Source organism: Cebus imitator, unplaced genomic scaffold (assembly GCF_001604975.1).
Source record: "Cebus imitator isolate Cc_AM_T3 unplaced genomic scaffold, Cebus_imitator-1.0 Scaffold558, whole genome shotgun sequence".
Lineage (NCBI taxonomy): Eukaryota > Metazoa > Chordata > Mammalia > Primates > Cebidae > Cebus > Cebus imitator.
The window spans coordinates 34,776-50,897 of record NW_016107873.1 but is presented as its reverse complement, the minus strand read 5'-3'; the positions used below and the strand labels follow the sequence as shown (position 1 = coordinate 50,897).

The window sequence follows — 16,122 nt, the reverse complement described above, 5'->3', positions numbered from 1 at the left end:
TAATAAACTATTAGAAGTTTGAGAGATGTATAAAATTGAAACATGATTTGAAAGATGATTACAAAGATGAATAGAGGAAACCAAGGTAAAGAAAGTTTAAGTTTTATGAGATTTCAGAAATAGGTATATGACTTTTGAATCAAAAACAAGAACTAGGCCTTGCCAGGTGCGATGGCTTATGCCTGTGATCTCAGCACTTTGGGAGGCCAAGGCAGAAGGATTGCTTGAGCCCAGGAGTTTAAGACTAGCCTGGGCAATATAGTGAGATCCTGTCTCTACAAAAATTTAAAAAGTATATTTAATTTTAAAAAAGAACCAGGCCTAAGTTGTGTTACAAAGAGTTCTGTTTAGAGATATGGAAGAATTTCTAGAGGAAAAATGATTATTAAACACATTATGCAGAACCAAGAAGTCTTCTGGCAAAGCTAAGCAGGCAAGGGAATATAGAACAGTAAATTTAGGACTTCGTGAATAAGATCCCTGGCAACAAGACTGAGGTCATATCTGATGGTGACATAATACCAGCCTTTTGGAATAAGAAAGGGAGATGAGGAATGTAGCTATAAGATAATTGTAAAACCTTCAATTAATGCGCAGCATTTTTTTTTCCCTAGAATTCTTTTCTTCAGGGACTCCTGAAAAATGCCTATACATTTTCAAAAGTTAGCTAAAATACTACTTCTATGGAGTCTTTTCAAATTTCTTCCAGTTGAGACGTTCTTCTTTTGTGCTTCAGTAACACCTTCTGCATACCTCTTTTACAACACTTACCACACACTGTCTTAAAAAGAATGAAGGATATGAACAGACACTTCTCAAAAGAAGACATTTATGCAGCCAACAAACATATGGAAAAAAGCTTATCATCACTGATCATTAGAGAAATGCAAATCAAAACCACAATGAGATGTTATCTTATGCCAGTTAGAATGGTGATCATTAAGAAGTCAGGAAACAACAGATGCTGGAGAGGATATGGAGAAATAGGAACACATTTACACTGTTGGTGGTTGTATAAATTAGTATAATCATATTAGAAGACAGTGTGGCGATTCCTCAAGGATCTAGAACCAGAAATGCCGTTTGACCCAGCAATCCTATTACTGGGTATATACCCAAAGGATTATAAATCATTCTACTGTAAAGACACATGCACATGTATGTTAATTGCAGCACTGTTCACAGTAGCAAAGACTTGGAACCAACCCAAATGCCCATCAATGATAGACTGGATAAAGAAAATGTGGCACATATACAACATCAGTTACTATGCAGCCTTAAAAGATGAGTTCATGTCCTTTGCAGGTACATGGATGAAACTGGAAACCATCATTCTCAGCAAACTAACACAGAAACAGAAAACCAAACACTGCATTTTCTCACTCATAAGTAGAAGCTATACAATGAGAACACATGGACACAGGAAGAGGAACATCACACACCATCGCCTGTTATGGGCGAGGGGTTAGTGGAGGGGTAGCATTAGGAGAAATACCTAATATAGATGATGGGTTGATGGGTGCAGCAAACCACCATGGCACGTGTATACCTATGTAACAAACCTGCACATTCTGCACATGTACCCCAGGACTTAAAGTATAATAACTAAAAAAAAAGAGCGCATCATCCAGGCATGGTGGCTAGCGCCTGTAATCCCAGCACTTTGAGATGCCAAGGCAGACAGATTGCTTGAGCTCAGGAGTTCAAGACCAGCCTGGGCTACATAGTGAAAACCTGCCTCTACAAAAAAAAATTAGCCACTCCTGGTGGTCTGTGCCTGTGGTCCCAGCTACTTGGGAGGCTGAGGCGGGAGAATTGCTTGAGCCCAGGAGGTAGAGGTTGCAGTGAGCCGAGATAGAGCCACTGTACTACATACAGCCTGGGTGACAGAGCAAGGCCCTGTCTCAAAAAAAGAAAGAAAAAAAGAAAAGAAAAAAAGGAGCCTATTGACTTTACTTTTAATTCTGTTTATTGTATTTTTGAATATGTAATGCACTCACATGATTCAAGAAGTGCCCTTACCATAGTTCTGCCTCCCATCTACTGTTTTCCGCTCCTATGCATACACCAAGGACATGTTTTTTGTTGTTGTTGTTGTTGTTGTGACTCTCTCCAAATTATATATGATAAGCAGACTGAATATATTTTCTTATTTTCCTAACTTTGTATCCAAATGGTATCATATTATGTCAATATCCCCTTAATATGATCAATAGATGTTTATTAAAAGAATGAGCATACTGATAAAAGAAAGGTCTTCCTACTAGATCTTTCTTTATCCCTACTAGATCTTTCTTTATTACAGGATATCCTCCTGTGCCTCTGCTCAGCAGAGGTAAACTAGATTTGGGTCGTAATTAAAGATCCTTACCAAGAAAGGGCTGCATGCTGTTAGATCACAGCACCAGCCTTCTAAATGACTCTGACCTCTCCGGAAATAAAGGTTCTTATCAAAGTAAATACAGGTATTGATCGACTTACGACCTATGCATCTTACGACCATTTGACTTTAGGACCACAATCACTAGCCACGACTGCTCTGCGTCTGGCAGCGCAAACGTTGCCCAGCTGGGCATACGACAGTGCGGGACAGTAAACATATATGCTATATCATATCATTATTAGTCATTTTCTTGCCTTTCTTACTAAAATGTGAGTGGTTTATATCCCTATATCTTTAACAATATTAGAACATACTAAGTTTAAATTATATTTGAACAAGATATCCAGATGACATCTTTTATGATGGATGCTGCATATTTGTATCCCATGGAAAGTCACATAAAATTGTGATGATTTACTTTTCTATTTACAATGATAATAAATAAATACCTAGCAACTAGTCCTTTTTAACCCTAAGACTTAACATAGTTCATACTCTTCTGCTTTTCAAAACTCATCATGTGCCGTGGTTTTTTACTTCAAACCGTAGACCACCGTGGTTCAGTGGTCTGTGAATATTCCACAGTTTTACACAAGGCTGCGCCTTTACCACAAGTTAAGGTGGCTTTTTAAAAATGAGATTTGACAAGAATGCTTTCATAATAAGCATTCACGTCAACCCTTACTACTGGAAGTGCAGTGTTTTACTTAAACCTGACGAATGTAAAAATAAGAAACAAAATGGTGTAGAGATGATACAAATGGCATAAAATGAACAAAGAAAATTATGATATATAACAATAATGAAAGAAAGTTATGATAAAATATGACTTAAAGATTTTTGTAACATCATTTCACAGTACTGTACATATAGCCTACTCAACTTACGACCAAATCGTGTTACGACCGGTCTGTCGGAACCAATCGTGGTCGTAAGTCGAGCACTAGCTGTAGTTTAACCAGTGTTATGAGAAGTTACAAATTTGATTGGCTATGAAGCCAACTAAATGATGGACTTAGTTACCAAGAGAAGATATCAGATTTTTTTTCAGGGAGGAAAGTATCTCCTGTGACTAAAATGATTCAGATGTAAGTATGCTTAAGAGTGAAAAACAGTCTCCTCCATTTCTATGACTCAGTTTTTGAAAAGAGTTATAAAAGTAGATTGGGAGAATTTTTAAAGATAATCCAGATTATTTTAGTGGAAGTTCTGTTCATACTAGCACTTCTTGTATTAAAAAAAGACTCGGGGGAAAAAAAAACCTGCTAATTTTGCAGAATCCAGAAAGTTCTGACAGATTCAAATCTATTGATATCAGGCAAAAAGTAATCATATGAGACAATATTTTTTTTCTTAGAAACAAATTACCTGGGATAATTTTAAAATTATTTAAAATTATCTTAGATAAAAATTGTTTTAAATGATAAGTGAGATTTCTTAAACGGTTCACTATATTGTTGACTGAACATATATATCAGTGTACCATAAAAAAAATTTATGTTCTTTGAATTTGTAAGATAAAACAAATAATCACAGCTGTAACAGCAAAGACAGATAAAACTGACTGGATGAAAGTAGGTGACTAAGCAGGGCATCAGTGATCCTTTGCGAACTGTAATGGCCAGATTTGTATCTGCAAGTTGATAAAGCTCATTTTGAAGTATAATTTAAATGGTTTTTAGGCCCACTATTTTTTTAGGAAACGTTAACTCTAGCAATGGATTGCCAAGAAAAATAGGACTATGTTTCAGGAGAGACAAATCTAATTTTGGCTTCGTTGCTGGAGAGCTGTGGATTTCATTCAAGTCCTTTGACCTCTGATTTTCAGCCTTTATTAGGAGATCAGGTGATAATTTGCTGTATATTATTAAAATTCCTTTCAGCTGTAAAATTATTTTGGTAAAATGAGGAAAAGGAAAATGATGGTCATTTGGGCTTCCTTAATGATTATTATTTTGAGATGAATGACTGAAGTAGAATTAATTGTGGAATTTTTGGTGATTAAAAATTGGAACACAAAAATTTGAAAGCTTTGATTTTGAATACGTTTCTTTTTGTATGAAACAAGATGATGTCAGCTTAACAAATGATATCTTTGAATTTGACTACTTGAATATTTTTTGTTAGCTTATCCCTTTTGTTTTTTGAAATTTTGACAACTTGCTGAGGTGTTTATTTTGACTACAGTGGTTACAACACTTGTGGTTATTAGAATATAATATAGCTTTCTGAGTTGACTGCCATCCTGAAATAAAATATCTGTTAATTTTTCTTCCTGAGTTTGTAACACTAATAATTACATGTATACATGCAAAAATCTGAACATATTTTAAACTTGTAATAACGATCATTTTATGCATTGAACTCAGTAAAAGGGAAAGATATATCTTTCTTTGAGTTGTTAATGTGTGTGTTTCATTTATGAAGTGTAATCTAATAAATTCTGGTTAACTTGGACTAATTTAAAATATGATAACCTGGTTGAAACTTGGTGTTTACATATGCTCTGTATAGCAATTAACCAACATATTAGAAAAAGGTGACCAAAGAATTAGAAAAAATCCAAATGAAATGAGAGACAAACATCTGGAGAAATACGGTCTGGCAATCTTCAGAGATGAAACTTGTTTAAAACAAAAGCCATTTTTGTATTAGCCTTATTTCTCTCCTCAGGCCTTAGAAGAAAGCCCTTCAAAAAAGAAGGGCTGTCATCTTGAAATCAGTAATATGGACTGACATTCTCCTTGACATTAAAGTATTTTTATTTGACTTTTTTTCCTAAATTACTATACAGACTATCGTGAGGAGGAAAAGAAAGTCTTAAATGGTAAGTCTATAAATTTATAATAAATGAATGATATTCACATGCTTATGAACAGTATTGCTTCACAGAATGGTCTAGGACATTTAGAATTTTTTTTTTAATGTTAAAGATAGCTTTACTGGCCCAAACTTATGAGTCTTTCATAGGGCTTTATAGGCCCCTTATTCTAGCCATTACTCTTACAATCGTGCTTTCTGTTGTCAACCTAAATATATGTTATCACCCCTCAGCTTGAATACTTGTAGTGATTAGGAGTTTCATCCTCAGAAACAAGACAAAACCAAGTCAGTTTTCTTAGGTGTGAGCTTACCTCCAGTGTTTGCATACACATGTCAAATAATTTATTAATCTATAATTTTCTGAGCTGAGTGGTGCTGTTTTCCTCAACCATTCTGGATGACTTGCAAATAATGACTGATACTTCCTCTACCCCAGAAAAAAGCTTGATGTGATGGTCAACACTGACATAAAATGCATGGTGCTAACTCTGACTGAACTATATTGATGTACACTTAGAAACAGTTTTTCTGTTGTTTGCAAAAGGAAGTTAAAGAAATGCAACTAACAAGCTACATTGCCAGATGAGTTACCTTTTTCTTTGTTAACTGGAAGAAATGGTCTATATTGTAGACTAATTCATGCAATTTATGGTACCTGAAGTTGTTCATTGGATAATATAATACTCCATTAAAAGAAGGACTGATCTTTGGTTTCGCCTGATTATTGACTCTTCTGTGATACTGCAGAAACCACCATTGCTTAATGATTAATTAGTGATGGAGTGGGCATTTCCTTTCCACTGCATATGGCCTCCAGAACCTTTACTTTTCTGTTGCCTTCTTTGGATGCACTGCATTTGACTAATTTCTCAGTTAAAGGTGGCATTAAGTATGGATTACAGCACTCCACAAGTGATGTGGTTAGCCCTGTTACCTCTTGTAACCTGGACCCTGGACCCTATAAGATTGGAACACATCTACATATATATATTTTTAGCTGCCTTTTCCTTTGGGCTTATTTAAGTCTATGCGGTAAGTCTGTATTTGCAAATGTGATCTGCCTGCATTGTATGTTACCATTCCAATAGCTGCTTAAAATACTGAATGGGTTGGACTGCTTTCCTATTCCACTAGAGACCTGATCCCTTCAAATCAGCAGCAGTCAGTCAGTCAGTCAACACTTATGGAAGAAAGAACATTCATTCAGTCCACGTTGCATTACTTATTTTATTTCACTCCACATTCACCCCCTATTTTTTCAACTTATTCAAAATAATAATATGTAACGTTTGGGGTTTTTTGTTGTTGTTTTTAGTTAGTTTTAAATTAAGACACATTCCATGTATTACTATATTATTCTGCTTTAATAAGATATATCTTAATGCTACTATATAGTTTTTTAGAATGTTTAATTATTTTCTCATTTGATCACCCATGAGATTGCAGGGAGTATTTCATTGCTGTTAATAGCTTCAGTTCGAAGAAGAGGAAACAGTGACTTGCATAAGATCAATTTTCTGGTCCTAATTAAGTCATACAAGACCCATATTGACTTAAAATTTATGAATTCTATTGAGAGATTTTTCTTACAGGAATTCTTAGATTTTGATGCATTTGATTTTTATTTATATAAGAGACTTCCAAAAGAGGAATTACATTAATCTCTTAGTGAAATCTTTGAGTGTTTCTTAAATAATTTAATGAAATTATTTTGTCTTGTTCTTACCATTTCAGAAAAAAATACATTTAATTCTTGTCGTCCTCTTTTGTTTTACCTGTAGTTTTGTAGCAGAGCATTCTTCTTTTAGTGGCCACTGCTAATTATTAGTTCAGAACTCTGACATTGTTGTCACATCTCTGAGATTTCCTTTGTTTATCTGAAAATAGTGTTCTGCACAGTTATGTGGGAAGAAAGGGAAGCTGAATGAGTAAGGCCTGGACTCAGGGCATTTGGTCCATCCAGAAAAATATGACTGTTTTACATCTTACTTGCTCTTGAGCTTGTCTTTAAACAAAAGGTTTGTGTCTAAAAAGAATCTTGGAAACCTCTAAACTATCTTGTCCCAAAGGTGTCTCCCAACACTTAAATTTGTGTAAAATACTGTGATTTCTGATTTGGGAACCCAAGATTCAGCAGATATTAACCATTAATTTTTTTCCAGCATACTTTGAGATGGATATAATTCATGCAATGATTTTCAAATGTCATTTAGCAGCAGTACTTCTTTTTTCCAAACTAAATCTTACCATATACAAACAATGCACTCCTATTGTAGGAGGAAAATACTTAATGTTTGCAATATCTTGAGTTAATCCATGTCCCAGAGTTTTCTGAAATGATTTTAAAATCGTAGCTTTAGTGGGCTTTTAAAATGCATCATACACGCAAGAATGCGTACCCACAAGAGTGAGTAAAATGGGGAAAGACAGAAGACTACATGTTGGTGAGGTTGTAGAGCAGCTGGAGCTTCCAAACACTTTTACTGTAGTAAAAGTGTAAATTGGTACAACCACTTTGGAGAGCTGTTGAGTAGTATCTGCTAAAGCACTCTTCCTGCTAACCAGAAATGTAGATATGTGTTCTTTAAGGATGTGCATTTACGGGCCAGATGTGGTGGCTGATGCCTGTAATCCCAGCACTTTGGGAGGCCAGGGTGAGCAGATCACCTGAGATCAGGAGATCAAGACCAGCCTGGCCAGTGTGGTGAAACCCCGTCTCCACTAAAAATACAAAAATTAGCCGGACATGGTAGGGCGTACCTGTAGTCCCAGCTACTCAGGAGTCTGAGGTGGGAGAATCACATGAATCCAGGAGGTGGAGGTTGCCATAAGCCGAGATCGTGTCACTGTACTCCAGCCTGCACAAGAGAGCAAGAGTCAGTCTCAAAAAAAAAAAAAAAAAAGAGAATATACATGTACATTTAAAAGAATATATCAACACTGTGTATAATAGCTCCAAAGTGGAAACAACCTGAATATTCATCAGCAGGAAAATGAATAAATTGTGAACTATTCATATAATGTAATACTACTTAGTTACAAAAAGGACCAAACTACTGATGAATTGAATAGCCTGGATAAAATTTCAGCAAGCCCAGATTTGATCTTTGCTGATTGTCAATCATGCTTGTTTCACATAAGAACTGTAATGTCTAGAATGTTGGACAAAAAGCCAGACTAAAAGAGAACATATGTTATCATTCTGCTTGTATAAAGATCAAACACAGGCAAAACCATGGTGTTGGTAGTCAGAATACATGTTACTCTTGAGGTAGGGATGGTGATTGAAAGGGGGCATGAAGAGAATGCTGACTGCAAGGGTATGTTTCACTTTATCTTGAGCTTTTGGCTAAGATCAAGTGAAAATATATTGAGTAGTACATTTGTGATTTGTATCCTTCTATGAATGTATGTAATATTTCAATAAGAAGTTAATTAAAAAGACAAAAATTAAAAATACTTTGTAGATGAACTATAGCTATTTTTCTTTGTGAAGGCATGCTTCCCAAGAGCCAGGTGACAGATACACTTGCCAAAGAAGGTCCTAATTATCCAAGGTATGCATTGTTATTTAAAATTTTTGAAGTTAAATCAGTTCTATACAAATATGTACACATTTAAAAAATAAAGCAACTCTGGATTTTATTTTTTGCTTATTATTAGTCATGCATCTTTGACACAAGAACTGTAGTGCCTCATTTATTAGATTTTGTTGCAGAATGAGCTGTTCCATAAATGTGAATTTTAAATATAACTAAAGTTTTATGCATTTTAAATACCAGTACTTTAAAAAGCTATTTTAAAATATTTTTCTGAATATAAAAAAAATACATTAATGGTAGAAAACTTAGAAAATATAGAGAAATACAAAAGAAAGTTATAAAATCAGTTGTAATCTCACCATCCTTAGATATATACTATTATTTGTTTTTTCCAGTTTGATTAATATAATACCTACTTCCATATTATTCTATTTTATAATGTTGATATGACAGTATATTCTATGTGCATTTTCCTATGCCATTAAATATTCTATGAAAGCCTTTTTTCTCTGCATTCCCTCATATTACCCTGCCATAATGTATTTAAATATTCTATTTTTTATATCTAGTTCATTTTTATCAATTTTTAATGAAAAATTTTCAAAATATATTGCCCAATAGTTGTCTTAAACAGTTAACAGTAACTTAAGCAATACATGCATGTTTTGTTAATGACACTTAAAATACCTTCAGGTGTGTTCTCTGTAGTTCTCTCTCTTACCCCTTTTCTCCCCACCACCAGTTTATATTATTCTAACAGCAGTATCCTGCTATATTTGTTAAATTATTTCATATACAATTTTAAGTTAGGGACTAAGGAAGCCTCCTATAGATTGGCCTATATGTAGGGTAGTAAGTGCAAAAAGAGTATCAAATTGATCAATAGCTATAACAAAACAGAAGACTTGGTTTCATTTTAAGTTTTACTGTGGATCCATTAAACAACCGTGGTGAATTCATTTCTTCAGTACTAATATATTTGTGATAGGGAAGAGTGAAGATAATAAACATGTACATTTTTTCATGCTCCTTAACAAAATATGTTGTGTTTTGTTTTTGCTCTGATAAAATAAGATTTTAGTAAAGAGATGTGTAGCCTTTATAAAAAGTGTCTTGTTAAGGATACTTTGTTTTTATTCAAGTGGGAATACATGGAAGTATAGATATTTTGAATTTAGAAATAGTTGTCAGCAGTATAATAAAGAATGTAACATGGTAAGACCACTTTTTATTTAGAAAAAAAACTTAACCTAGAGAAATACAGATATGTCTCACTATAAATTTTAAACATTTAATGATTAATATGTGTTAATGCACATGATTGTCAATATAATTATTCATCATTTTCCTTATATTTTACAGCTATGATTGGTTCCAAACAGACTCTTTAGTCACCATTGCCATATATACTAAACAGAAGGTAAATATGTCTTTATCAGAAAAAGAAGTAAATAATAAATGCTAATTTATGTACCAGGTCTTTTTCTAAGCACGTTTTTATATTATTTACTTCTCACTACAATTCTTTGAGGTACATATTATTGTTATCCCTCTCATAGAAAAGATTAAGTAATTCATGCAAAGTCACACACTGAGTGGGCAGATCTGGCATTTGGAACTCAGGCAGTCTGGTTCCAGAGCATATGCTCTTGACGGCCATTGCTATAGCCTCTCAAAAATGAGAGTAGGAAGTATTTTATGTGTTTACCTGTGTGTGTGTATGTGTGTTTGTTTAAAGCATGGATAACAAAAATGAATCTTAGTTAACTTCACCATAAGAACAAATTTTCCGGACATAAGCTGGTATTGGAGAAAGTATTTTGCTGTTGTTTAGTATGTTTAAACCACTAATGGTGTTCAGATGCCCATTAGAAATTGAAGTTAGGGAGATAATTCACTCATCATTGAAACTAAAGTTACAGAGATAATTCATTCACTAAGTATTTATGTAACCTGCTTCATATGGAACATAGTCTTAGATATCAGGGATCTAATGATGGGCCAGATATATAGAGACCTAGCTTTTAAAGAGCTTACAGCCCAGCTGTAAATAAATATGCAGACAGTTTATAATATCTCTAAGCACATCCTCCAGCAACTGTTGAGGTTCCCATACTTTGAGGGATATGTAGATTTAAAGACAAGTTCTGGCAACTAGGAATTTTTGAGAATTCATGCTACTTCTGTAGCGGCAGAACCATGTCTGAACCAGTGGGTTCCTCTGACTCTTGCAGCATGATTTGGCCATTCTGCAGAGTAGACCAGCCTCTGCCTGAAAAAAGCCAAGAGGGCCAGCAGTGCTGCTTATCCTGCTTTCCACTCCCTCTTGATATTGTCTTTTCACACAGCTCAAAACCCAGAGCACAGGCTCTAGGGAGGTCTACTCCCACTGGTAATATCAGTGGGGCATAGAGCATGGATGGCTAAGGGAAAAGGAAAGGAATAATATATTCAGTGAGTAATATAAATAATATATATCTTACACCAAGGCTATGTAGAAATTAGAGACATCTAAAAATATGTTAGTGAATTGATTTTTTTTGTAAGCTGAGGTCAAATGGTTATGTAATTTGCCCAGACCACATTAGTGGAAAGATAAAGATGAAGAACAAATATCTTAGTTCCTAGTCTGATTGTAATTTTCTGGGGGGTGGAGTTACATATTGCTTATTCAAAAAATATTTATTGAGCACTTGCTAGGTGCCAAATAATGTTCTAAAGATAGCCCCTTAACCTTAGAGCTTAGATATTAGTGGATAAGGTAGATATTAAACAGAGACAAATATATGGTAATTACAATTTTGATATGTGTATTGAAGAAATACTGGGTCATAAGAGAGAAAAACAGAAGTAACATTTGTTTAGCTTGGAGGTTCAATAAAGAAGCATCATATGAACGTCCACAGATCACCTTAAAAGTTTAGTTGTAAAAGTTTAGGGGAAATTTTTACTTTCTAATCCTTCTATTTTTGCTTTCTGTTTCAGGATATCAATTTAGACTCAATAATAGTTGATCGTCAGGATGATTCCTTTAGAGCAGAAACAATTATTAAGGATTGTTTATATCTTATACATATTGGTGAGTACTTTATTATTAATGAAAGAGCTCTGATTTTCTTTAAATATGACAATAACTTGGTCTACAGTCCAGGTAACTGTAATATTTTATCTGCCATTATCATTTTGGTTTGTCATTTTTGATCAGTTTTTTTCCTGTAATTTCTTTACACTAATAAAAGTACTAGCAAGTGGTGGTGTGACCTCACCTTTCCAAGTTTAAGTAACTAGATGCAATCAAAATCAATGATATAAAGTATTTGTTGGCCCAGCTTTGTAAAATCTCTCTTACCTGACACCTACAAGCGAGTCTTCCAAGGCCCATTGGTCACATGCTTCTACTGACTGTCCTTCGCTAGATGGCTCATTCCACTGGTCTGTTCCTTGCCAGCTCTGCCGTAGAAAGTCAGTGGGTGCAGCAAAGCAGCCTGGACTACAGATTTGTGTTGTATCCCCCAGCTGTCTGTCCTTCATGGCTAAAGACCAACTTTGTATTTTTTTATCAGGACAGAGAAAACGGTAGTAGAAACCAGGGATCTCTACACTAGCACACTTATTTTAAAAAATTAAATATTCCACAGTTAAAAATACAGAACTTTTGGTTGCTAATATTGCATTGAAAGGACTGAAATAATGCAAAATTTAAATTCCAGATAAACATATGAACACAGTGAAATTTACAGCAGACATTTGTAAGCATATTTCTTACATCACCACCTTCTAGAATATAAGTTCCAAAGGGGCAGGAATTTTTCTGTCTTATTAAATATTGTGTCCATAACACCTAAAGAGTACCTGTCACATGTAGATGCTCAATAATTTTTCTTTTCAATAACTGAATGGATATTCAACTTTGGAGAACAATAAGAAAAGTTAAGCTAGACGCAGGCGCACGCGCGCGTACACACACACACACACACACACACACACACACACACGCTTGCATGCTTCAGGTGCTGCCTCTCCCTAGCCTACTCCTCTCTTGGTTTATAGGATTCCCAGTGTGGAACCATCCACGCTTGGACTAGTGTGGGTTACCCACTTGTGGGCAATTGAGTATTTGCTCTTTAGTTCATAGGGAGAAAAATGAAATGATTGAAAAAATATACATTTAAATAATTCGATTATTTTGTGTACAATTTCTTTGATCTCTCAGAATACTTTTTATTTGTCTTGAGGGATTTGAAATAATTCATAAAAGAGCCATGTAAATGACATATTGTGTTCAAAAACTGTATTAATTGAAGTTCTATTTTAATTAAATAAATTTTTCTATCCTAGGGCTAAGCCGTGAGGTTCAGGAAGATTTTTCTGGTAAGCTACCAAAAACCAGAATTTATTATGTGTGTACATCCATAAACACATACCTACAGAGAGAGAGAGAATAAGAAAAAATGAAAAAATTAGCATTTGTTTTATTTTTCATATGTATGTTTTCATGTTGCAAAAGAAAGATGTGATGCTTTCTCTCTCTTTTTTTTTAACCTTTAAGTTCAGGGATGCATGTGCAGGCTGTGCAGGTTTGTTACATAGGTAAATGTGTGTCATGGGGGTTTGTTGTACAGATAAAAACAAATACATTAATTTTTAAATATATTCCTCTGGTTTCAGGTTTTTGCCTGTTTTATTGTCCCTGTTGTTCCCTTTTTTGTTTATGAGACGGCATCTCACTCTGTCACCCAGGTTGGACTGTAGCAGCGCAATCTTGGCTCACTGCAACCTCTGCCTCCCGGGCTCAAGCGGTCCTCCTGCCTCAGCCTCCTAAGTAGCTGGGATCACAGTGCGCACACCACTACACCTGGCTAATTTTTTTTGTAGAGACAGGGTTTCACCATGTTGCCCAAGCTGGACCCCCTTATTCTTTTGATCTCTTTAAACACTTTTTTTCTCCTTTAAAAAAAATTTTTGTCTGCTTTTTATTCTTCCTTCCTTATATCTGCCCTACTCTTGACATACAGTTTGTAGAAATACACTATATTAGACAGATTTTCTTTCATCTATATACTTAAATGTTTAATGTTGACAGAGCATACTAAATTATGAATATTGCTGCATGTAAACATGCAGCAAGGTTTTACACAGCTGCATGTTACCATATTAACAATAGAAGACTGATTATAGAATGGTGTTTTCTTGTTTTCAAGTACTGTCAGCGTACCTTACACTGGTCCAATGTTTCCCCTTTTCCATATATCATAGTAGATTCTGTAAATTATATAGATTAGGCTCTTTAAAGACAAAGAACATGTTTTTATTTTGGTTAAGCTTCAAATCAGTGCTCATCAAATTGAATTCATTTGACTCATCTATCTTTAAAAGCTGTTAAATTGTCACTGGGTTTTGTGTTTACAGTGAGGGAGAACAGAATGTTGTCTCTGAAGAAAAATATAAAAGCATGTTCAATTCATAAAATTTAAATCAGCTTATGAAAGCATGTGTTTTATTATTATACCCACATATTGTAAACATTTTAATTATTCAAAAAATAAGATAATCTAAAATATTTTTATCAAAAATTTACATGCACTTCATTAGTTTACTGTTTACTAGGAACTCATTCTCATGAAACTATTCTTGTGTTTATTAGGCTCAGGATTAGTCTACTGAATTTACTCATAAGAATCCTTCAAATTCTCACAAAGGAATATTAAAAAAAATGTAATTTGCTTTTGTGGGGGCATTCAATAGCTAATTTGTACATCTCAGCTCTTTTTTTTTTTTTTTAAGCTTTGTATCAGTTAGTTGCCATGGCTATATTTGAGCTTGTTTGAAAACCAGCAATACATAGTAGTTTGGCCCTTAATAAATTAGTTAGAAAGAAGTTAATTTGAATCTGTTAAAAAAATAAATTAAGCATCTGGGCACAGAAACTCATGCCTGTAATCCCAGCACTTGGGAGGCCGAGGCAGGCAGATAACCTGAGGTTGGGAGTTCGAGACCCGGCTGACCAATGTGGAGAAACTCATCCTCTACTAAAAATACAAAACTAGCCTGTAATCCCAGCTACTTGAGAGGTTGAAGCAGGTGAATTGCTTAAACCTGGGAGGCAGCAGTTGCAATGAGCTGAGACTGCTCCATTGCATTCCACCTTGGGCAGCAAGAGCAAAACACTGTCTCAAAAAAAATAAAATAAAATAAAAAATAAATAAAAATAAGCTGTCTTTAATACCATATAAAGCATAAACAATTGTGATTGTGATTGAATATGTAAACAAAATCTTATTTATCCAGCTAATAATCAGTGCCATTCATATTAGATCAGGACACTTGTACTGTGTGAGAAATACTGGTTTTAAAATAAAACCCTGTATTTAGTATTGATGAATACAAATGGAGTTTATCTTCTTTTCAGTGCGGGTTATTGAAAGTGTGGGAAAAATAGAGATTGTTCTAAAGAAAAAAGAGAATACTTCTTGGAACTTTCTTGGCCATCCCCTGGAGAATCATCATTCACTTATTCCAAGGAAAGATACGGGTATGCTGTATTCTTTTATAATGTTAATTTCATATTCATGAAATTGTTGTTAGCTGCATGTGTGTACCAGAGTTTGGAAGGCTACTTTGAAATGAGCTGAAGGGTCCTTGTATCTACTTCTAGGGAGTTTGAAAGGGACATTTTGTCTGTTATCCTGCTTTTTTTTCCCCCATAGAAGTTAAATTTCAGACTCTATCTAATATTTAAGCATAGCAAACTCATTACATAATGATACCTGAATGGTGAAACCCACTTGTGCTTAGACTGTTGATCAACCATTTACTATTTCAGTTCCTCTTTTGTGAAAGACACAAAACTTTAAGTTTATGCTTTGTGTGTCTGATATTTTTCCTGTTAAGGAAGACATGTTTACTATTTTTCTACTTAATTAAAACAGTTTCTCAGTTTACTTCTTATATTAGTGTGCTCTCATGTTGCTATAAAGAAATGCCTGAGACTGGATAATTTATTTAAAAAAGAGGTTTAATTGGCTTATGATTCCACAGGCTGTACAGAAAGCATGGTGCTGACATTTGCTTGGTTTCTGGGGAAGCCTCAGGAAACTTACAATCGTAGCAGAAAGTGAAGGGAAAACAGGCACACCTTACATGGCTAGGGTAAGAGGAGGAGAGAGATGAAGGAGGTGCTGCACACTTTTAAACAACCAGATCTTGTGAGAACTCTGTCAGGAGAACAACACTAAGAGGGTGGTCCTAAACCATTCATGAAGGATCCACCCTTAGGCTCCAGTCACCTCCTACCAGGCTCCACCTCCAACCCTGGGGATTACAAATCAAGGTGAGATTTGGGTGGGGACACAGATCCAAACCATATCTTTTCTA

General features: G+C 34.7%; 1 protein-coding gene across 1 annotated transcript in view; it reads left to right on the top strand.

The window, feature by feature from the left end:
- The window catches only part of LOC108294032 (cytochrome b5 reductase 4), a 94,163-nt gene that overhangs the window by 53,769 nt on the left and 24,272 nt on the right, over nucleotides 1-16,122 (top strand). The window contains exons 6-12 of the mRNA XM_037733967.1: nucleotides 5,178-5,210; nucleotides 6,080-6,238; nucleotides 8,703-8,763; nucleotides 10,111-10,168; nucleotides 11,734-11,827; nucleotides 13,087-13,119; nucleotides 15,158-15,280. Of these exons, the coding sequence (XP_037589895.1) occupies nucleotides 5,178-5,210; nucleotides 6,080-6,238; nucleotides 8,703-8,763; nucleotides 10,111-10,168; nucleotides 11,734-11,827; nucleotides 13,087-13,119; nucleotides 15,158-15,280 (561 nt within the window). The remainder of the gene's footprint in view (nucleotides 1-5,177; nucleotides 5,211-6,079; nucleotides 6,239-8,702; nucleotides 8,764-10,110; nucleotides 10,169-11,733; nucleotides 11,828-13,086; nucleotides 13,120-15,157; nucleotides 15,281-16,122) is intronic.